At 41.8% G+C, this 18,037-nt stretch overlaps 1 protein-coding gene across 2 annotated transcripts in view; it reads right to left on the bottom strand.

The window, feature by feature from the left end:
- Positions 1-104: 104 nt before the first annotated feature.
- The window catches only part of HNRNPDL (heterogeneous nuclear ribonucleoprotein D like), a 19,164-nt gene continuing 1,231 nt past the window's right edge, over positions 105-18,037 (bottom strand). The window contains exons 2-9 of one of the 2 annotated variants that reach the window (XR_003940655.1): positions 11,515-11,683; positions 9,720-9,881; positions 8,483-8,614; positions 6,588-6,708; positions 3,339-3,506; positions 1,649-1,744; positions 1,169-1,273; positions 105-423 (exon numbers count right to left, since the gene is read on the bottom strand). Coding sequence is in view for 1 of the 2 variants with exons in the window: in XM_030190580.1 (XP_030046440.1) it covers positions 1,674-1,744; positions 3,339-3,506; positions 6,588-6,708; positions 8,483-8,614; positions 9,720-9,881; positions 11,515-11,683 (823 nt within the window). In the remaining variant the exon portion in view is untranslated. The remainder of the gene's footprint in view (positions 424-1,168; positions 1,274-1,648; positions 1,745-3,338; positions 3,507-6,587; positions 6,709-8,482; positions 8,615-9,719; positions 9,882-11,514; positions 11,684-18,037) is intronic. The other variant, XM_030190580.1, reaches the window with a different exon arrangement.

Genomic DNA, 18,037 nt, shown 5'->3' with positions numbered 1-18,037 from the left:
GAATTTGTATTCCTGTTTTAGAAAGAAATTTAACCTACTGAAGTGTTCTTACCCTGTTATACCTTCATCTACACTACAAAAAATGTAAACAGTTTTGTTTTTTGTTTTTTTTTTATTAAAAAAACTTAATAGATGAAGAAATGCAGACTAAAAACCACAAGTGTGCATGAGATTGATATAACATGAAAACCAAAAAAAAAATTGTATTAACACAATCACAATCTGTTATTACAGATGGCAAAAAGGTTGAAGTAAAAACAAAAAAAAAATGTTTTTTAAAAAAAGGTCACAGATGCTATATACACTCAAGTTCATCATTTCTTGTTTATGAAAATTCTTTTTACAAAACATTCTTGCAGGTCACACCGAAGACCACCTTCCATTCAAGCCCAATACTCTTATCGATCTCCACAGCATCTACGCCTAAAACAAAAAGAAAGTCCAATTAGCAATACTTTTTCTGTAATTACTAAACTAAGAGGTCCATTTTCATTAAATGTTTTAAGTCCTCATCTTATCCTTCCCTTCATTGTTAAAGATCTTATGCATTTTCACTTTTAAGTTAATTGCCCATATAACCATCTCTACCCCTCCCCCCCTTTTTTTAAACTAGATATTTGGTAAAAAATGTGATACCTCTGAAAATAAGGTGATGCTGACTTACAGAACTGGTATTGTGTGATTACTTGGCATACTAATTTGTAAACAAGCAGCCAGCCAACCAGTCCTACAAACTTAAGTTTAATGGGTTGAAAAGAAAACCAGAAAGGTTAAACTATTTATTGATCCACAAAAAGCCAGCACCATTATGGCATGGCTCACATAATTCAAGATATGAATTACTAGCATGCATAAGATCTTTATCTTTCCCCCTGTTAAAAAAATTGTTCTGGTTTGCAGATTTTCTTTATTAGCTAAATAAATGAAAAAAAGCGAGCATTAAAGAAGGCTCCACAATTGAAATACAACACTAAACAGAAGAGCAAAAATGATTAAGCTGTAAAAAGGCATTTTTATATATTTAAAACTCCTGTAAAAAACAGTTTTATCAAAAGTTAACATTTGTCACAAAAGAATTTTTATTTTAAATTAAACAAATAGCAGCCAAAGTTTGTTGTTTTCCACTTTAATCTTTTACGCTGGTACATGAAGTTGGAAGAGACCATACCACAGGACAGCGTTTTCTGGTGTATGCCTTGCGCTCAGCCCACAACGTGCGACCCCAGAGATAGACGTGGGTCAGGGTGACACACGGCCTGCAATGAAGTTCCCGCTGGCGGGTACAAACAAGGTATAATGTCAGAGTTAGAAGCAACATTCTCATTTACCTTAAGTTGTACCCATTTCAATACTTTACCTGTTAATACTTCTAAAAAATGTTTAATTTCTTTTAGACCACCTGGCACAAAGTGGACAGAAATCCCGCTTTAAAAAAATTATTTTCTGATGTACTTAAAAGAAAATCAGCCTTATAAAGTTAAAGATCTATAGACATACTTTAAGCAAAACACCCAAGTTATAAACATTAAAGTTTAGTTAAAAAACTACACAATATCCAATTTAATTATTTTTCATTTTGTCTATTGATCTTTAAACTAAAAAAGTTATTATATACAATATTTTATAAACAGGACACAACAATACACACCTGTTTTCAGACAGTAAGCAGGCTTCTAGTACGGCTGGTAGTTATTCTGGTGATTGCCACCACCTCGAGATGCCTTTCCATAGGTGCTTTGTTGACCTGTGAAAGGCAGTGGGGAAAGACTAGTCAAATCATATGTTAACAAAATGTCTCACTTCACCTAGAGGCTCATTTACTAAGATGCATTAAACAGCTAGTACAGATTTTAGCACACAGACACACTAACTTCTACATGTTGCAACCACCAGTGAGGGACAAAACCTACACTAACTGCTTAATGTGGGAAGGTGGCAGGATCCAGGAATGACTTGGGAAGGCAAGGCTGGCTGTGACAGCATGTGGTTTGGTACCCTGCAGTGTCATAACTACCAATAGTGTCTCGCAACTTACTGTCACCTCAGGAAGAGGTAAGTGCAGCTGTACCACCAGTAGTTCTGTAGTAGTTCAGCAACAACATTTCTCACTTCCTCTCTGCCCTCCCAAGCCTTGCCCAAAGGTTCAAAACCCAACCCCTTCCTCCACAATCCTGAGCCCCCATCACACCCAGGACTTACCAAAGGGGCTTTCCTGGTGGTCTATTAGGAGGGTGTGACCAGCCCCCCTTTACTCCCAATCTGTTGCACCAGGGAAGGCACTCAAGCAAGTCCTAGGGATGATGGAGGAGGGAGGGAGGGGGTCTGGTTCTGACCCTGTGAGCAAGACATTTACTTGACATACCCCCTGCATTTACCACAGTCTCTGTGATCACTGTGTACTAGTTTTTACAACTAAATGCACGATAAACGCAAAAACAGCCCCTTTCTTTTGGTTTCCTCCTTATGCTTTAAACTTACAAAATGCCAAAGCCCATTTGCATGAGCTTTTTTTTTTTTTTAAATTTATGACTATACAAAACAAAATTCTGGGTACAATATTTTTTAAAATTCAGCAGATGTTAATCAATCACCAATACATTGCTGTAATGCAATCCACATCTATAATATGAACAGCAAAAATAAATCAGATATACTAAACCGGAAATTCAATATCCAAGTAAACCTAGAAAAATAAAATATATCCAAGTAAACCTAGAAAAAAAAAATCCCCCACTGATATTGGGGACCTACACCTTCCAACTCCCCAGTTTTCACTACCACCCTGACCCAAAAAATTAAAAGCTCCAGATCATTCCTGAAGAACCCCACTGAACCAGACAATCTTCCAAATAACTGCTCTCTTGTGAGAGAGTCATCTACATACTATAATGGTCCCTACTGGGTTTTTTTTTTTGGGGGGGGGGGGGGGGGGGGGGGGAGGGGGGTAAGCATTGGGTTATGTGATGACAGTGATCAGAAACCACTAGTTTCATCAACTGCCTGCTAGAAGAGAAGCCAAGATGTGCTAAGATGATTTTCTGGATGGAAGGGTAGAACAGAATAAAGTGGCAAGCCCCAAGGATTACAAAGAATTCTAGGGTATAACAGAGAGGCATTACTTTCTGCACATTTGTGTCTTATTTCCAGAAGTACGCATGTCAGAAAAGCTAATCCAATTATACTGTGTGATTCACTGCGGTATCCTATAGCTATGAAACCATGGGTGAAAGACATTTTATCACTATAGCTACATTTTTTTCACTAGTTCAATAATGCCAAGTACAGCATGAGAAAACAATATAAGAGATCACACAGCTGTTTACACTCACTCAACTTACCACTGTAATCTGCATATCCCTGTCCATAGTTGTAGTTCCCATAATTGTACCCAGAATAATCGTATCCACCATAACTGCTATAGCTCTGGTCACCATATGAACTATTGTAGTTTCCATAGTTTTGATCATAATAATTATTAAATCCTTGATTCCAGCTCTGGCCTTGACCTGGAATAAGCAATCATACTGTTAAAACAAGACTTAAATCGAAATCAATCAACAGTAGAAATCAAAACTATACTGCCAACAAATAAAACGTACAAATACATGGTAAATGTCATTTTTACCCACACAATTTTCTTTGTTCTGGATCTAAAGTACTTTAGATGCAGAATAAATGTAGGGATCTGTTTACTAGCAACCTGCAACTACTACTGGCCCAATGCGGGTGCCGGTGGTAGTTCCACCCCCAGCAAGTGCCATTTCCGGTGCTACAGAACACCAAGTCTGATTTTCTAGCGCAGGGGTTACTGCTAGGTGAGCACCTCAATGAGTGGTGGTAAATGCTCCCTCCAAAATGGCTGCACGGCAAGTGCGAACTTACCACACAGCTATTTGTTCTTTGACCCGCTGCGGTAAAAGTGGCCCTGGCACACTGTAAAAATGGATGCAGCTGATAGTGCAGGGCTCCTTTTACTACAGCTTAGTAAAGGAGCCCCTTAAAGCCTAAGATCAGGGGGAGTTGGAGTCAGAGTAGAACACCAGGAGTATGAATTGAAGATTTTATGTACTGATTCCACAGCCCTGATAACAAGCAAGGAAAGCATACAGAGACAGGATTTCAGGACTGTTTTCAATATAATTTGAAGGAGGAATGCGTGTTGGTAGCATATGGGGAACTACATGTATATGCAGGTGACAAATGAATGGGGCTATGTAGCCCTATAGTTAAGAGATGGCTAATGGGTGTGTGACTTCAGAAGCGTGGGGGAAGTGGCTTTTAGGGTCATCCCTTGCCAGCTACTTGTTGTACCCTGTTTGCTCTAAGCCTACAAGCTGAAAGAATGCAAGCACCCTTCCTTTCTAACAGCTTCTAACACTGCCCATGAAAGCAATAGAGATTTTTTATTTGGGGGGACCAAAGTCTCTAAAAATACCAACTGATGTTTCTGATTTTGGAACCTACTCAAGATCTTCACATTTTCTCCCTACATGTGAAATCTGTTCAGTTTGTCCCCCTTTGTCAGTAGGTATATTAACTCTCCCAAACAGCCCTTTTATACAATGCTTTCAAAGATTCTATATATGTTGGGGGAAAATAAAAAGATAGCTCTGTGCTTAATGGCTGCTGCTCTGGTTTAGAATTACTTTAGAAATGAGTCTAGCTTAAGCCATGTTAAAACACAACCAAAACCAGAGGTGGTAAAAAAAAAAAAACAAAACCCTGGATTTTCCTGGAGCCTAAACTTATTGCTGACATCTGCCAACAGTTTTTTTTTCTTTTTTTAAAGACACAGCCCAGCAGCTCTACCACCAGGACAAGCTTCTACAGAAGATGAAATTAGGTGGAAGGGGAAGCACAAGTATTTGGGCAAGAAACTGAGGTGAATAAGTAGGTATGGCTCAACCATGAGGATGACTAGACAACTGCTTAGGGTGGAAGATTTAGTGGGACAGCAAAGCACAGCTGCAGTAACCAACAACTCTTTTCTCTCTATTTAAAACACAAAAAAGTAGAATAGTTAGAGATCAAAGGGCTCACCACCTTCCACCTGCTGGAGACTGAGAATACTGGATCTTTCTTTAGCTCTCATTGGCATTCTCTAGAGTCAGAGATCTCAGTCTCCACCTGCTGGAAGGAGTGCACAACCCATCAGTCACATTCTGGGCTGGTCTGAAGGGAAACTACGGAAACATACAAGTAGCAATGATGTTGAGGGTAATCATTATTGTTGAGTTTTTAACAATCAAAAGTCTAAGGAGGGGAGGGGGGGAGGTGTTGCAATGCTGAAGATTTGCCCAGGGAGCCTAATATCCCAATACTCTTGTATCAGCCCAGGAAATGAAGAGGAAAACAGGCTAAATATGGAAAAGAATTATAGCACCAGCAACCCATAAAGGAAACAGAAGCAGAATACAAAAGAGTGAACAAAGTAAAATAAGGAAAAAAGATCACACACCACCTTCTGTGAATCTTTTCATAAAGGTGGTTAATAAATCCCAATAAATGTTCCTCTCCTGCCTTTTGTGTCAGATACCTTCAGTTTACAGTACTACATTAACCTCCACCCAATCACTACCTCAAACATTTAGGGATTACATATGTGCCTATCCTGAATACAGGCGCACATAGGATAGCAACAGTATCAACTTCTGCTCCAACACTGTTTGTATGTCCCCTGGCACAAAGCAAATTTTATTTTTATTCTACAGATTTTTCAGATTAATAGCTACATCCTCTTGAAAAGCTGATAATCAGAAAAGCATTGCCCCAATTTGCCAGGATTTAAGAGTTATAGGAGGGGGCTAAATTTACAAAGCCTTCGCAAATCTCTCTGCGAAGTAATCTTGGGAATATATTTAGCATTACTAAGTATTTTCCCATTATTGTAAAGCAACTAGTTAGCACTACCTTGTGATATTGTGCAAAGTACAGGGAAGGATTAAGGCATAGGTAAACTATGCACAAGCAAAGAGCCCACAGGTTTGGGAGCTGGGCCCAGTCCAGATAGGCCCCTGCCTGGGCTAAACCCTGTAAAAGATGGCATCAAATTGTGGCTGCTGCATCAGTCCATACAGGACTGATACAGGAGATGGTATCCTTAAATCATGTTTTCAGCCAGTGCTGTGCACTGCCCCCCCTCCCCAAGAGTCCTTAGGCCTGCCACCTGGGAACAGAGGTACCCCCATCAGCCACAACCATGTAATTCCTCTCCCCAACCACCATCTCTGGTTTTGTCCACCCCTTAAAACTCCCCAACAGCGCAGGAAGTAGTCTGTGAAAACAGATGGTGGGAGCTTTGATAGACTGCTTGTTGGGGTCTGGGTGTAAACCAAAATCTCCCATGTTTATAATTTACAGTGCTCAAAGTGAAATTATATAGCAAGGGGCCAAAGTCACTTGGTTGCCTAGGGCCTAACCAACGAGTAAATCCTACCCTACTTGAGCATGAGAAAAATTGAACTTAAGCTTAGGAAAAAGCAACTGTCCAGACCTCCCATTGTCAAACCCATATTTTACCCTAGAAGCAGCTAAACAGTATTTCTACCACCTAGTCATTCCCAGTTACATTGGTGCCACACTCTTACTTCTGCCACGGCCTCTTCCACCTCCTCTTCCTCCTGATGCAGAAGCACCTCTTCCTCTTTTCTGCTGCTGCTGCTGTTGCTGTCTGTACACCTCTTTTGGCTGCGCCACTTTAATCTCACACTGAGGAATAAAAGGAAGGGTGATGAAGTAAAACCATTTACAAAACTACAAGTATATTATTAGTTCAGAGTCTGGCTTTAGTGGACCTAACATTGCCAGCACCAAAGCAGCGAGAAGAAAAAAAAAAGGGGGGGGGGGAGAACCCTCAACCATAATACCAACCCCCCTCCCCCCCAAGAAATCAAATCAGTACACAAAAAGTTAAGGCAGTTCCACCCTCTTTGAAATTGCACTTATAAGCCCTTGATAAAAAAAAAAAAAAAGCAAGCTCGTTTTGACTCACTGTCTCCATTAAATTATAAACCTGGAGTTACTGGCATTTTCAGACCGATTTCAGTGTACTGAATTAACAGAAAAAGATGTTTTCTTTCAGTATTGCAGCATTGGGAATCCTCTCATATCCTCCACCCCCACTAAATTGGGTTTTACACCTGGGCATGGGAATTGTGCTAACCTCTCCTATTAATGACTAGTGCTCAACTTTAGAGACTAGGAGAGTTACATTCACTGTCTCTCTCAATCTGAGCACTGCATTTGCCGTTGTGGTTCACAGCCTTCTCTTACATCAACTTCCAGATATTAATATCTCAGTAGTAACAGTCTTGTTGATTCTGAGCGTACTCTCTCTGTAGCCTTCCATCATTTATCTCACTTCTGCACAAGCTTTCCTGTTGTGTTCCTCAGGGTTCTGTGCTGGTGCCTCTAATTTTCTCAGCCCCCTTGCTACTCTCACCCATGACTACTAAATTACTTATTTTTATGTACAGAGCTTTCTTTCATATCAAGATCCTGACTCCCCAGATCTCACTCAAACTTTCTGGCTTGTTGGATCACTGGAAGACCACTTTGTCTATCACTCACTAACTCCTATTCTCCATGGCTCACCTTTGACCCCTGTAGACTCCTTCCACTACCTAGGAGTACACAGACTACCAGCTTTCCTTTGATATTCAAGTGTTAGTTGCATCCATGTCTTGCTTCCATGCTCTTCGCCTATCTGTTCAGTGCATCATTATTTGTATGAATAAGCTTGTATCACACTTCTATATGCTTTAGTTGCCTTTAGATTTGACTATTACAATTCAATATTTGTTGGTGCCTCTTCCAAACCAAAACTACAACCTACCCAAAATACATCTGTCCGACTGTCACATGCTAACGCTTTGATCATGCAACAATTCTTCTAAAGTATCTCCCAATCCACTGCAGATCTTTCTTGGATTCCCCATGGAAGTTCAAGCCTAAATATCAGGCAGTTCATGCCACCTTGCAAATGTTTCTTCATTTAGACAGTCAAGTCTGTCCCCAGTTGCAATTGGGGGAATGGAAAGTTGTTCCCTTTGCTTTGTAGTTCCAGCCAAGGAGCTTCCTTCCAGCTGAGTTTGGATGTCATAAGAGTAGTGTTTAAGGTTCAACTTTTCACAATGGGAACTTTGCAGTGTGTAATGGTTTCATTCAGAATTCAACATAAAATTTTACCACTAATGGAAAAGGCTCTTCCCAGAGGAATAGTTTGCTATTTATCCTCAGCTACCTCACCTTACACTCCCTTCTGTCTTGCACTCCCAATTCGAACATTACAAGTAGAACTATTTTGTCCTTGTATATGAAGATTTAAAAGCTACTGTCCAAGTTTTTCCAAAATATATTTCCACCCCTACTCCATGTTCGATCCTGGAGTATGTGTCTCCAAGACTAACTCATCTGCAGACCTGTGGGGGGGGGGGGGGGGGGGGGGGGGAGAGAAGAAGCAAAGATACACAAAAAGTAGTACCTTGCCTGACCCAATTTGATGGTATCTACTTTCCAGTAACTTCTTTACTGGCTCGTCATCTGTATATGTGATGAAACAAAATCCCCTTCGTTCATTTGTTTTCGTGTCCATTGGAAGCTCAATATTTTCAATCTGAAAATCAAGCAGATATGATTTATAGTCTCATTTGTGGAATAAATATGCAATTTATGGTTCTGTTTCCTATTGTTAGCATTCTGAACTGCCTAAACCTATCCATTAGCTAAGGCAGTATAGTAAATCTTACTAAAAAGGATAACCCCGTTATGAACATATTCCTTCTTCCCTCCCAATTGTGCTATATTCCTTCTTTACACAGATCACTGCAACACATTTATGAATAGCAGGGAAAAAAATCAGCTTATTTCAGTGGAAGGAACTAGACAGAAAAGCATACAGAAAAGTCAAAGCTATGGGTCAAAAACAAACAAAAACCCAAACCACACATGATTCCTGGGCTGGCTTCACGAGCCTGAATCCTCCGAAGGAACTTGAGGGAAAAAGGAAGATCAGCTGCTACAATCGGTACCCTACTACCAACTCTAAAGATACCGAAAGGCAGAATCCCCTCCCTCAACCCTAGGGCCATCTATTCAGGTCAGGGTTCTAAACTTTGGAATACATTACCAGTTCACCTTTGCTTGTCATCTTCCCAGTCTTCAAAACTGACTCAAAAACTTTCTTATTCAATGATGCTTACAACCAGAACTGAACGAATCTTTGTACGTGCTGTAGACTGAGTGGCATCCTAGAAACTAACTTTTTCCTCTTGTGATTCCCCTTCCCAGCTTTACTTACCATTATTGTAGTTCTCCCCCCATATTCTCAGTTTGTCTTGTCAATACACTCCGCTCCTTTAACATTTTATTGTAAGCCACTCAGATATTATTTGAGGGGCTGGCTATAAGCCTCTAATAAATTTGAAACATAATGCTTCCTGGTTACCTAGACATAACCATCTAGTGAGGGAATGAGGAAGAAAAGGCCATCAAGCATGCAAGAACCACCTTTCCCCCAAACACCCACATAATTTGATTTAACAGAAATCCCTGTTAAGTCCCGAGACACCATTTTAATTAATCTTAAAAACAAAATCCTTTATCCTGGAATAACCTACATACAGAACCAAAACCAAGATTTACTGACACCAATATACAAATCTCACCATCCTATACAAAAAGGAGCAAGTTTTGAGAACAAAAACATGTGCAATGCATACCTCTCCAAATCCTCCAAAGTATTCTTTAATCTGTTCTTCTGATGTATCTGGACTGAGACCACCAACAAACACTTTTTTGGGTGGCTCTTTACCTTTCAATGCTTTTGCTCTTTTAGGGTCAATCAGTTTGCCATCCAATTTATGTTCTTTCAATTCTAAGACCTAAAAGGACAAAATGGGAGCCACTGCTTAAATAATTCTACTAATAATAAAACATTATGTTGGTAATATTCAACCAGCAGCCAGTGGTGTTTTGTTAACTGGCAGTACAGTACAGCCAGCATTTGTTACCCAGGTTATCACAGATACGCAACAGCAGCATCTGGACAGCTACCCAATTAAGGGCCTCTACCAAGCCACGCTAGAGGTCACCAGTGCAACAATGTAAACAAAGTCCGTTCACTTTGAATGGACTCAGTCGTGGAAACCGCTAGTACGGCTTGATAGGAGAGGCCCTAAGACAGCAGAGAGACTGTTAAAAGTTAAACAAGCTGTGTATTCAAAGTCGTTAAATCGTGGAAGGATTGTGAAAAATTACAAGAGGACCTTACGAGACTGGGAGACTAAATGGCAGATGACGTTTAATGTGAGCAAGCGCAAAGTGATGCATGTGGGAAAGAGGAACCAGAATTATAGCTACGTCATGCAAGGTTCCACGTTAGGAGTCACAGACCAAAAAAGGGATCTAGGTGTCGATGATACGTTGAAACCTTCTGCTCAGTGTGCTGCTGCGGCTAAGAAAGCAAATAGAATGTTAGGTATTAGGAAAGGAATGGAAAACAAAAATGAGGATGTTATAATGCCTTTGTATCGCTGCATGGTGCGACCACACCTCGAATATTGTGTTCAATTCTGATCGCCGCATCTCAAAAAAAGATATAGTGGAATTAGAAAAGGTGCAGAGAAGGGTGATGAAAATGATAAAGGGGATGGGACGACTTCCTATGAGGAAAGGCTAAAGCGGCTAGGGCTCTTCAGCTTGCGAAAAGGCGGCTGAGGGGAGATATGACAGAGGTCTATAAAATAATGAGTGAAGTTGAATGGGTAGATGTGAAGCGTCTGTTCATGCTTTCTAAAAATACTAGGACCAGGGGGCATGCGATGAAGCTACAATGTAGTAAATGGAGTGGAGGAGTGGCCTAGTGGTTAGAGTGGTGGACTTTGGTCCTGGGGAACTGGGTTCGATTCCCACTGCAGGCACAGGCAGCTCCTTGTGACTCTGGGCAAGTCACTTAACCCTCCATTGCCTCAGGTACAAATAAGTACCTGTATATAATATGTAAGCCGCATTGAACCTGCTATGAGTGGGAAAGCGTGGGGTACAAATGTAAGAAAAAAATTTTTTTCTTTCACTCAATGTGTAATTAAACTCGAATTCATTGCCAGAGAATGTAGTAAAGGCGGTTAGCTTAGTGGAGTTTTAAAAAGGTTTGGACGGCTTTCTAAAGGAAAAGTCCATAGACCATTATTAAATGGACTTGGGGAAAATCCACTATTTCTGGGATAAGCAGTATAAAATGTTTGTACATTTTTGGGATCTTGCCAGGTATTTGTGACCTGGATTGGCCACTGTTGGAAACAGGATGCTGGGCTTGATGGACCTTTGGTCTTTCCCAGTATGGCAATACTTATGTATCATCAGCAGTGCCCAGGCAAACAACCTGCTCCTCCCCAGGGAGGCTGCTATGGCACTAACCAGAATGCCATAGCAGCCTCCCTGGATCTACCTGGTTATTTCCCATTATAATTTATGTAAGTATTTAATTTTATTTTTTTATTAAAAAAAACAACCTACCTTATCAACACTTCCAGCGTCTTTGAAAAGTACAAATCCAAATCCTCTTGATCTCCCGGTGACTGGATCTGTTTTAATAGTGCAGTCTACCACTTCACCAAAACGGGATAAATACTCTGACAAATCCTTCTTACTTGTATCCCAGCTAAGGCCACCAATAAACATTTTGCTGAAAAAAAAAAGAAAAAGAAAATTAATTTCCCTGGAATTCAAGACAATTGCAAGCCCACAAATAAAATCTGGATTTACAAATTCATATATTAGCGAGTCCTGAAGTTATTTAATTTATGCCTACTAAATTAGAAGTGTTAGTTGCAGCAGCTCCTTGTGACTCTGGGCAAGTCACTTAACCCTCCACCCGCCCCAGGTACAAATAAGTACCTAAGCCACATTGAGGCTGCCATGAGTGGGAAAGCGCGGGGTACAAATTAAAAAAAAAAAAAAGAAAAAAGAAATTCATTTAAGACTTAAAGCAAGATAATGAGTTTTAGAACCACAAGTTTCCCAACACACCCACCAATCTCTTACCATCTTCATACAATGCAGTGTCTATATTCACATATGTGCCATTCTTAGGGCCCCTTTTGCCAAGCTGCAGTAAAAGGGGGTCTGCGGTGGCATCGCAAACCAACAACCATAGAAACCCATCATCATCCAGGATACCATCCACAAAAACAGTCCCACACAATCCCAAAACACCTAAAATAAGACAACTTATCAAAATCCGCCCATCTCTCCAAACCGCTGATCCATATCTATCTGTCCGAATAAGATATATCAATGCAAGATCAGTGCTAAATAAAAGCAAAATCATCACAGACTGGATCACTTCCGACAACCTTGACCTACTCTTCATCACAGAAACCTGGATCCGTAACTCAGAAGACCCCATCATAAACGAACTGTCCTCCGGGCTACAAAATATCACACAGGCCTAGAAAAGACAAAAGAGGAGGAGGAATTGCACTCATCTACAGATCCAACTTCTCCGTAGAGGCCATCTCAGAATCAATTTCAACTCAACTTGAAATTGCCTCTATAAAATTACATAGCCCCATACTACACGAACATCTAACCTGCATACTGTTTTACAGACCTCCCAACAACTGGAACCATAACCAAACCACACTCATGGACTTTATATCAAATGCATGCGTTAACAACTCCAACATATTACTAATAGGGGATCTAAACCTCCATCTAGAAGACTCCAATTCTGCCCACACCCGAGAATGTAAAAACTTCCTCCAACTATGTGATTTCAACCTTCCTCCAACGGTACCAACCCATATTAAGGGACACTCACTCGACATAATCTCACACAAACACTCCACAGACCAAAACTTCCTTTCATCTGATATCCACTGGACAGCTTCCCCCTGGTCAGACAATCATAAAGCAACCCTATCCATACAATGGCGGAAAAAAGACCAATCCAAACCACCTAACCCCATAACAGTCAACACCAGAGGACGAACTGACAAGGAAACCTTCTGGCAACAAACGGTCAATAGATCCAAACTCAAACCACTTTCTCACAAAATGGGACCACAGATGCAAACTTATTCTGGATGAAATCGCCCTGCTACACTCAAAACTATACGCACAAAGAAAAAACCCTCACCATGGTTAAATGAGGAACTAAAAAAAGCAAAGAAACAAACCAGGAAACTAGAAAAAACTTGGAGCAAATCAAAAGACGATCACACCCTGAATGCATGGAAACAAATGCAAAAGAAATACAAGAATGTCATTAAACGAGCCAAAAGAACATACTACACAAAACAAAGTTACAGCCACCGGGACACAAAAAACCCCCCAATATCAAATCATAAAGAATCTTCTCAACACGAACCCAGTAACAACTTCATCCTCTCAAATTGTCCATCTGCTGACCAGCTGGCCAATTATTTCAACGACAAAATCATTAATCTATGCAACACAATTCCACATGACGATGCAAACATTGATACTTTCCTCGACGAACTGGACCCCGACTCAGAAGAGATCCCGGCAGACCGCTCCTGGACAAACTTCACCCCCCTCAGAACTAAGGAAATTTCCACAGCATTTTCCAAACTCTCCAAGTCTCACTGCCACCTGGACCCATGCCCCAATTATCTAATGAAAAATGCCCCAGCCAGATTCATTATGGACCTCACCACCCACCTAAATTTCCTACTTCAAAAAGACTCCTTCCCCTCCGAACACGGCAACATTTTACTCACACCAATACCAACCCCCCCCCCCCCCCCCAAAAAAAAAAACAGCAAAAGACATCACCAACTACCGACCTGTGGCTTCCATCCCTCTTCTAACCAAACTAATGGAAAATAGAGTGACCTCCCAACTCAACGAATTCATACAAAAATTCTCCATACTACATGAGTCACAATCGGGTTTTCGACCTGCACACAGCACTGAAACAGTACTACTCACCTTAATATCCAAGTTCAAACAAGAAATTTCATTTGGCAACAACATACTTCTTCTGCAGTTCGACCTATCCAGCACATTTGACATGGTAAACCACGATATTCTTACAAAACTACTGGACAAACTAGGGATCGGCAGAAACATCATTAAATGGATAACAAGCTTCATCACCACCAGATCCTATCAAGTCAAATCAACCTCATCTGTGTCATCTGCATGGTCCTCACAATGCGGAGTCCCCCAAGGATCACCTCTATCCCCGATCCTCTTCAATCTTATGATCCCTCTGGCTAAATCCCTATCCAAAGCTGGTCTAAATCCCTTCATCTACGCAGATGACGTCACCATATTCATCCCTTTCCAATCCAACCTTGCAGAAATATCTGAAAAAATAATCACTGGCATGAACATCTTAGTCTCCTGGGCCAATGCCTTCAAAATGAAATTGAAGAAAAAACCCAATGCTTAATCCTCTCATCAAGACACTCCACTGTACTCCCAACCACCCTGATCACCCCTGACGTCACAATCCCAATATCTGACAATCTAAAAATCCTAGGAGTAACGTTAGACAACCACCTAACGCTAGAAACTCACGCAAAAGCCATAAGATGGTCGACATGATGTGGGTACTGAAAAGAATAAAACCATTCCTCCTCCAAAAACCTTTCCGCAATCCACGCTGACTACTGCAACAGCATCTTCATTGGTTGTAAAGCCCAAATCCTGAAAAAACTCCAAACCGCCCAAAACACGGCAGCCAGACTCATTTTTGGTAAATCACGATTTGAAAGTGCAACACCACTCCGTGAAAAACTCCACTGGCTCCCTATCAAAGAACGAATAAACTTCAAAGTCCAGACAATCTTCCACGGAGAATCTCCAAATTACATGACCAACCTAATCGACCTTCCAGCCAGGAACAGGTCCAAATTTTCTCGAACATATCTCAATCTTCATCTTCCCAATAGCAAAGGTCTCAAATACAAAACCTACTACGCATCCAACTTCTCCGTTATAGGCAGCCAACTCTGGAACGCCATACCAAGATACATCCGAACAACCAAACATCTACCCTTCCGAAAGCTGCTGAAAACATACCTCTTCAAACAAGCCTATCCAAACAATCCAACTTAAATTTATGAACCTAATCTACATCATTAACATACCTCAATCCTTCCCCCCACATCTCTTCCTCTTGTCCTCCTCTATAAAATTGTGTTATTCTCTGTGATATTTTGTAACCACACATTGTGTTTTCTCTATGACACTTTGTACCCATACATTGTAAGCCGCACTGAACCTGCTATCGAGCGGGAAAGAGCGGGGTATAAATGCTACAAATAAATCAGCGTGTAGATTTGGCACAATGGATAAAAGGTTGTTTTCGGCCCTGCACAAATCTCAGGGATTGGTGTACAGCCATTTCCCGGAGGGGGGGGGGGGGCACCCTTACCGCCACCTATTTAAGTGACAGTAAGGGCTCCTGCGCTAAACTGGCAGTGCGGTGTGCTGCCCAATTACCACCAGGTAAGCCCTGGTGCTACAAAAATAATTTTTTTGTTGCGCCGCAAATGGCTTGCATCAAAGCAGTGGTACCTCTACTGCCGCTTTGTAAAAGGGCCCCTTAGTGAGGCTGGGTAGAGCCATTACATTTATGCAGATGATGGTGACAGTCCTTACCTGATAATTCTTTCCATTAGTCCCAACAGATCAATCCAGAGACGTGTGGGTTATATGTCCCTCTACCAGCAGGTGGAGATAGAGAACTTCAGAGGTTTACTATACGTGATCATGTGCAGCCACCTTAACCTCAGCATTTGTCAATACGAAAGCAGTGGAAGAAGAAAGAGGAAATCTAACAGCAAGTTCTCTCCTGCCTGCATAAAGCCCATGTAAGCTCCTCAACCGCTGCAGGAGGGTAATAGGTTTCCTTTATATTTTGATTTATTTTTTTGTTGTTGTAGCCAAAAATCAAATGAAGGAATCTGATGAAACAGGTAACTAGTGGGGGGGGGGGGAACCTCGACACAGGGCAGGCCTCTGGATTATCTGTTGGGACTAAATGGAAAGAAAATCAGGCAAAGGACTAATGTCATTCCACAGTGTCCCACAGATCAATCCGGAGACTTGTGGGATGTACCAAAAAAATCCTCAAGTGGGGCAGGGTACTACAACCTCAGCAGACTGGAGCGATGCTCCACAGACCGCAGCTACATGCGCTGCCATGTCAAGTATGGCTAGCAAGTGGGCAATATGCAAAAGGCACACACGGAAGAACAGAGGACCAAGTGGCTGAAATGCAGCCACGGAAGCCAGACAGGACTCTGAAAAGGAAGTCAACTGCGCTCTGGAAGAAAGCGCTGCCACCCGCAACGGGAGAGACTGTCCCATATTGAGGCCAGCCGAAGAAATTGCATCTCTCAAAACCAGATCCCATTTCTTGTGACCAAAGGACTGCATGAGGCTATGGTGGGAGGCATTTTTGCTCAGGAGTCACCTTCCTATATACCTAAGGCTCTCCAGGTTCTGAATATGTCTGTTTCTGATCCTGCCACCGCTGCACCTGCTAATCTTAAAATGGCGAGCAATAGAAGACCGCTTCAATCTTTAGTAGTGCAAGAGGTTATGTAGGAAGTCACTTCTGCTCAGTGGGCCACCCCAAATATTGCCCAGTTATGCAGAGGCATAGCTAGGTGGGGAGCAGCTGCTCCCCTAAATATATTTTGAATAAAATGGCGCCTATGCTGATCCCCTAAATATATTTTGAATAAAATGGCGCCTATGCTGATCAGCCCTTCAGCTTCACGGAGGCGTAGCTAGGTGGGGTGCAAGGGGAGCAGCTGCTCCCCTAAATGGATTTTGAATAAAATGGCACCTATGTGAATCAGCTCTTCAGCTTCATACTGACACCTATTTTACAAAAAGTCTGCTCCCCGACATTAAACCACTACACCCGCCTCTGCCAATCTAAAAATGGTGAGCCAGCGTGGCATTGGAAACCATTACCTAAGGTCTTAAGGTCCCGAGCAAAACATGAAGCAAAGATTTGACCAACAGAACTCGCTGGTCACTTCCAAATAGTATAGGAGTACATGGGTGAATGTTCAAGAAGCGGGAAGCGACAAAGGTGGAATGGGATGGAAGGCAGAAACCCCTGTATGCAGAGAAGACAGGACTGTGCGCCCCATCACCCCTTCAGTTGAAATCTGGAGGATCTCGAACGGATAAAGTCGGGACTTCTGAAATGTCAGTAGTACATAAGTAATGCCACACTGGGAAAAGAGCAAGGGTCCATCGAGCCCAGCATCCTGTCTACGACAGCGGCCAATCCAGGTCAAGGGCACCTGGCAAGTTTCCCAAACGTACAAACATTCTATACGTTATTCCTGGAATTGTGGATTTTTAGTAGCGGTTTATGGACTTGTCCTTTAGGAAACCGTCCAACCCCTTTTAAACTCTGCCAAGCTAACCGCCTTCACCACGTTCTCCGGCAATGAATTCCAGAGTTTAATTACACGTTGGGTGAAGAAAGATTTTCTCCGATTTGTTTTACATTTACTACACTGTAGTTTCATCGCATGCCCCCTACTCCTAGTATTTTTGGAAAGCGTGAACAGACGCTTCACATCTACCTGTTCCACTCCACTCATTGTTTTATATACCTCTATCATGTCTCCCCTCAGCCGTCTCTTCTCCAAGCTGAAAAGCCCTAGCCTCCTTAGTCTCTCTTCATAGGGAAGTCGTCCCATCCCCGCTATCATTTTAGTCACCCTTCGCTGCACCTTTTCCAATTCCACCATATCTTTCTTGAGATGCAGCGACCAGAACTGAACACAATACTCAAGGTGCGGTCGCACCATGGAGCGATATAACGGCATTATTACATCCTTACACCTGTTTTCCATACCTTTCCTAATAGTACCCAACATTCTATTCGCTTTCCGAGCCGCAGCAGCACACTGAGCAGAAGGTTTCCGTGTATTATCAACGACACCCAGATACCTTTCTTGGTCCGTAGCTCCTAATGTGGAACCTTGCATGACGTAGCTATAAGTCGGGTTCTTTTTTCCCCCACATGCATCAC

This window comes from Microcaecilia unicolor, chromosome 2 (assembly GCF_901765095.1).
Source record: "Microcaecilia unicolor chromosome 2, aMicUni1.1, whole genome shotgun sequence".
Classification (NCBI taxonomy): Eukaryota; Metazoa; Chordata; class Amphibia; order Gymnophiona; family Siphonopidae; genus Microcaecilia; species Microcaecilia unicolor.
Note: the sequence above shows the minus strand (reverse complement) of the source record. Positions and strands in the feature narration are given on the sequence as shown.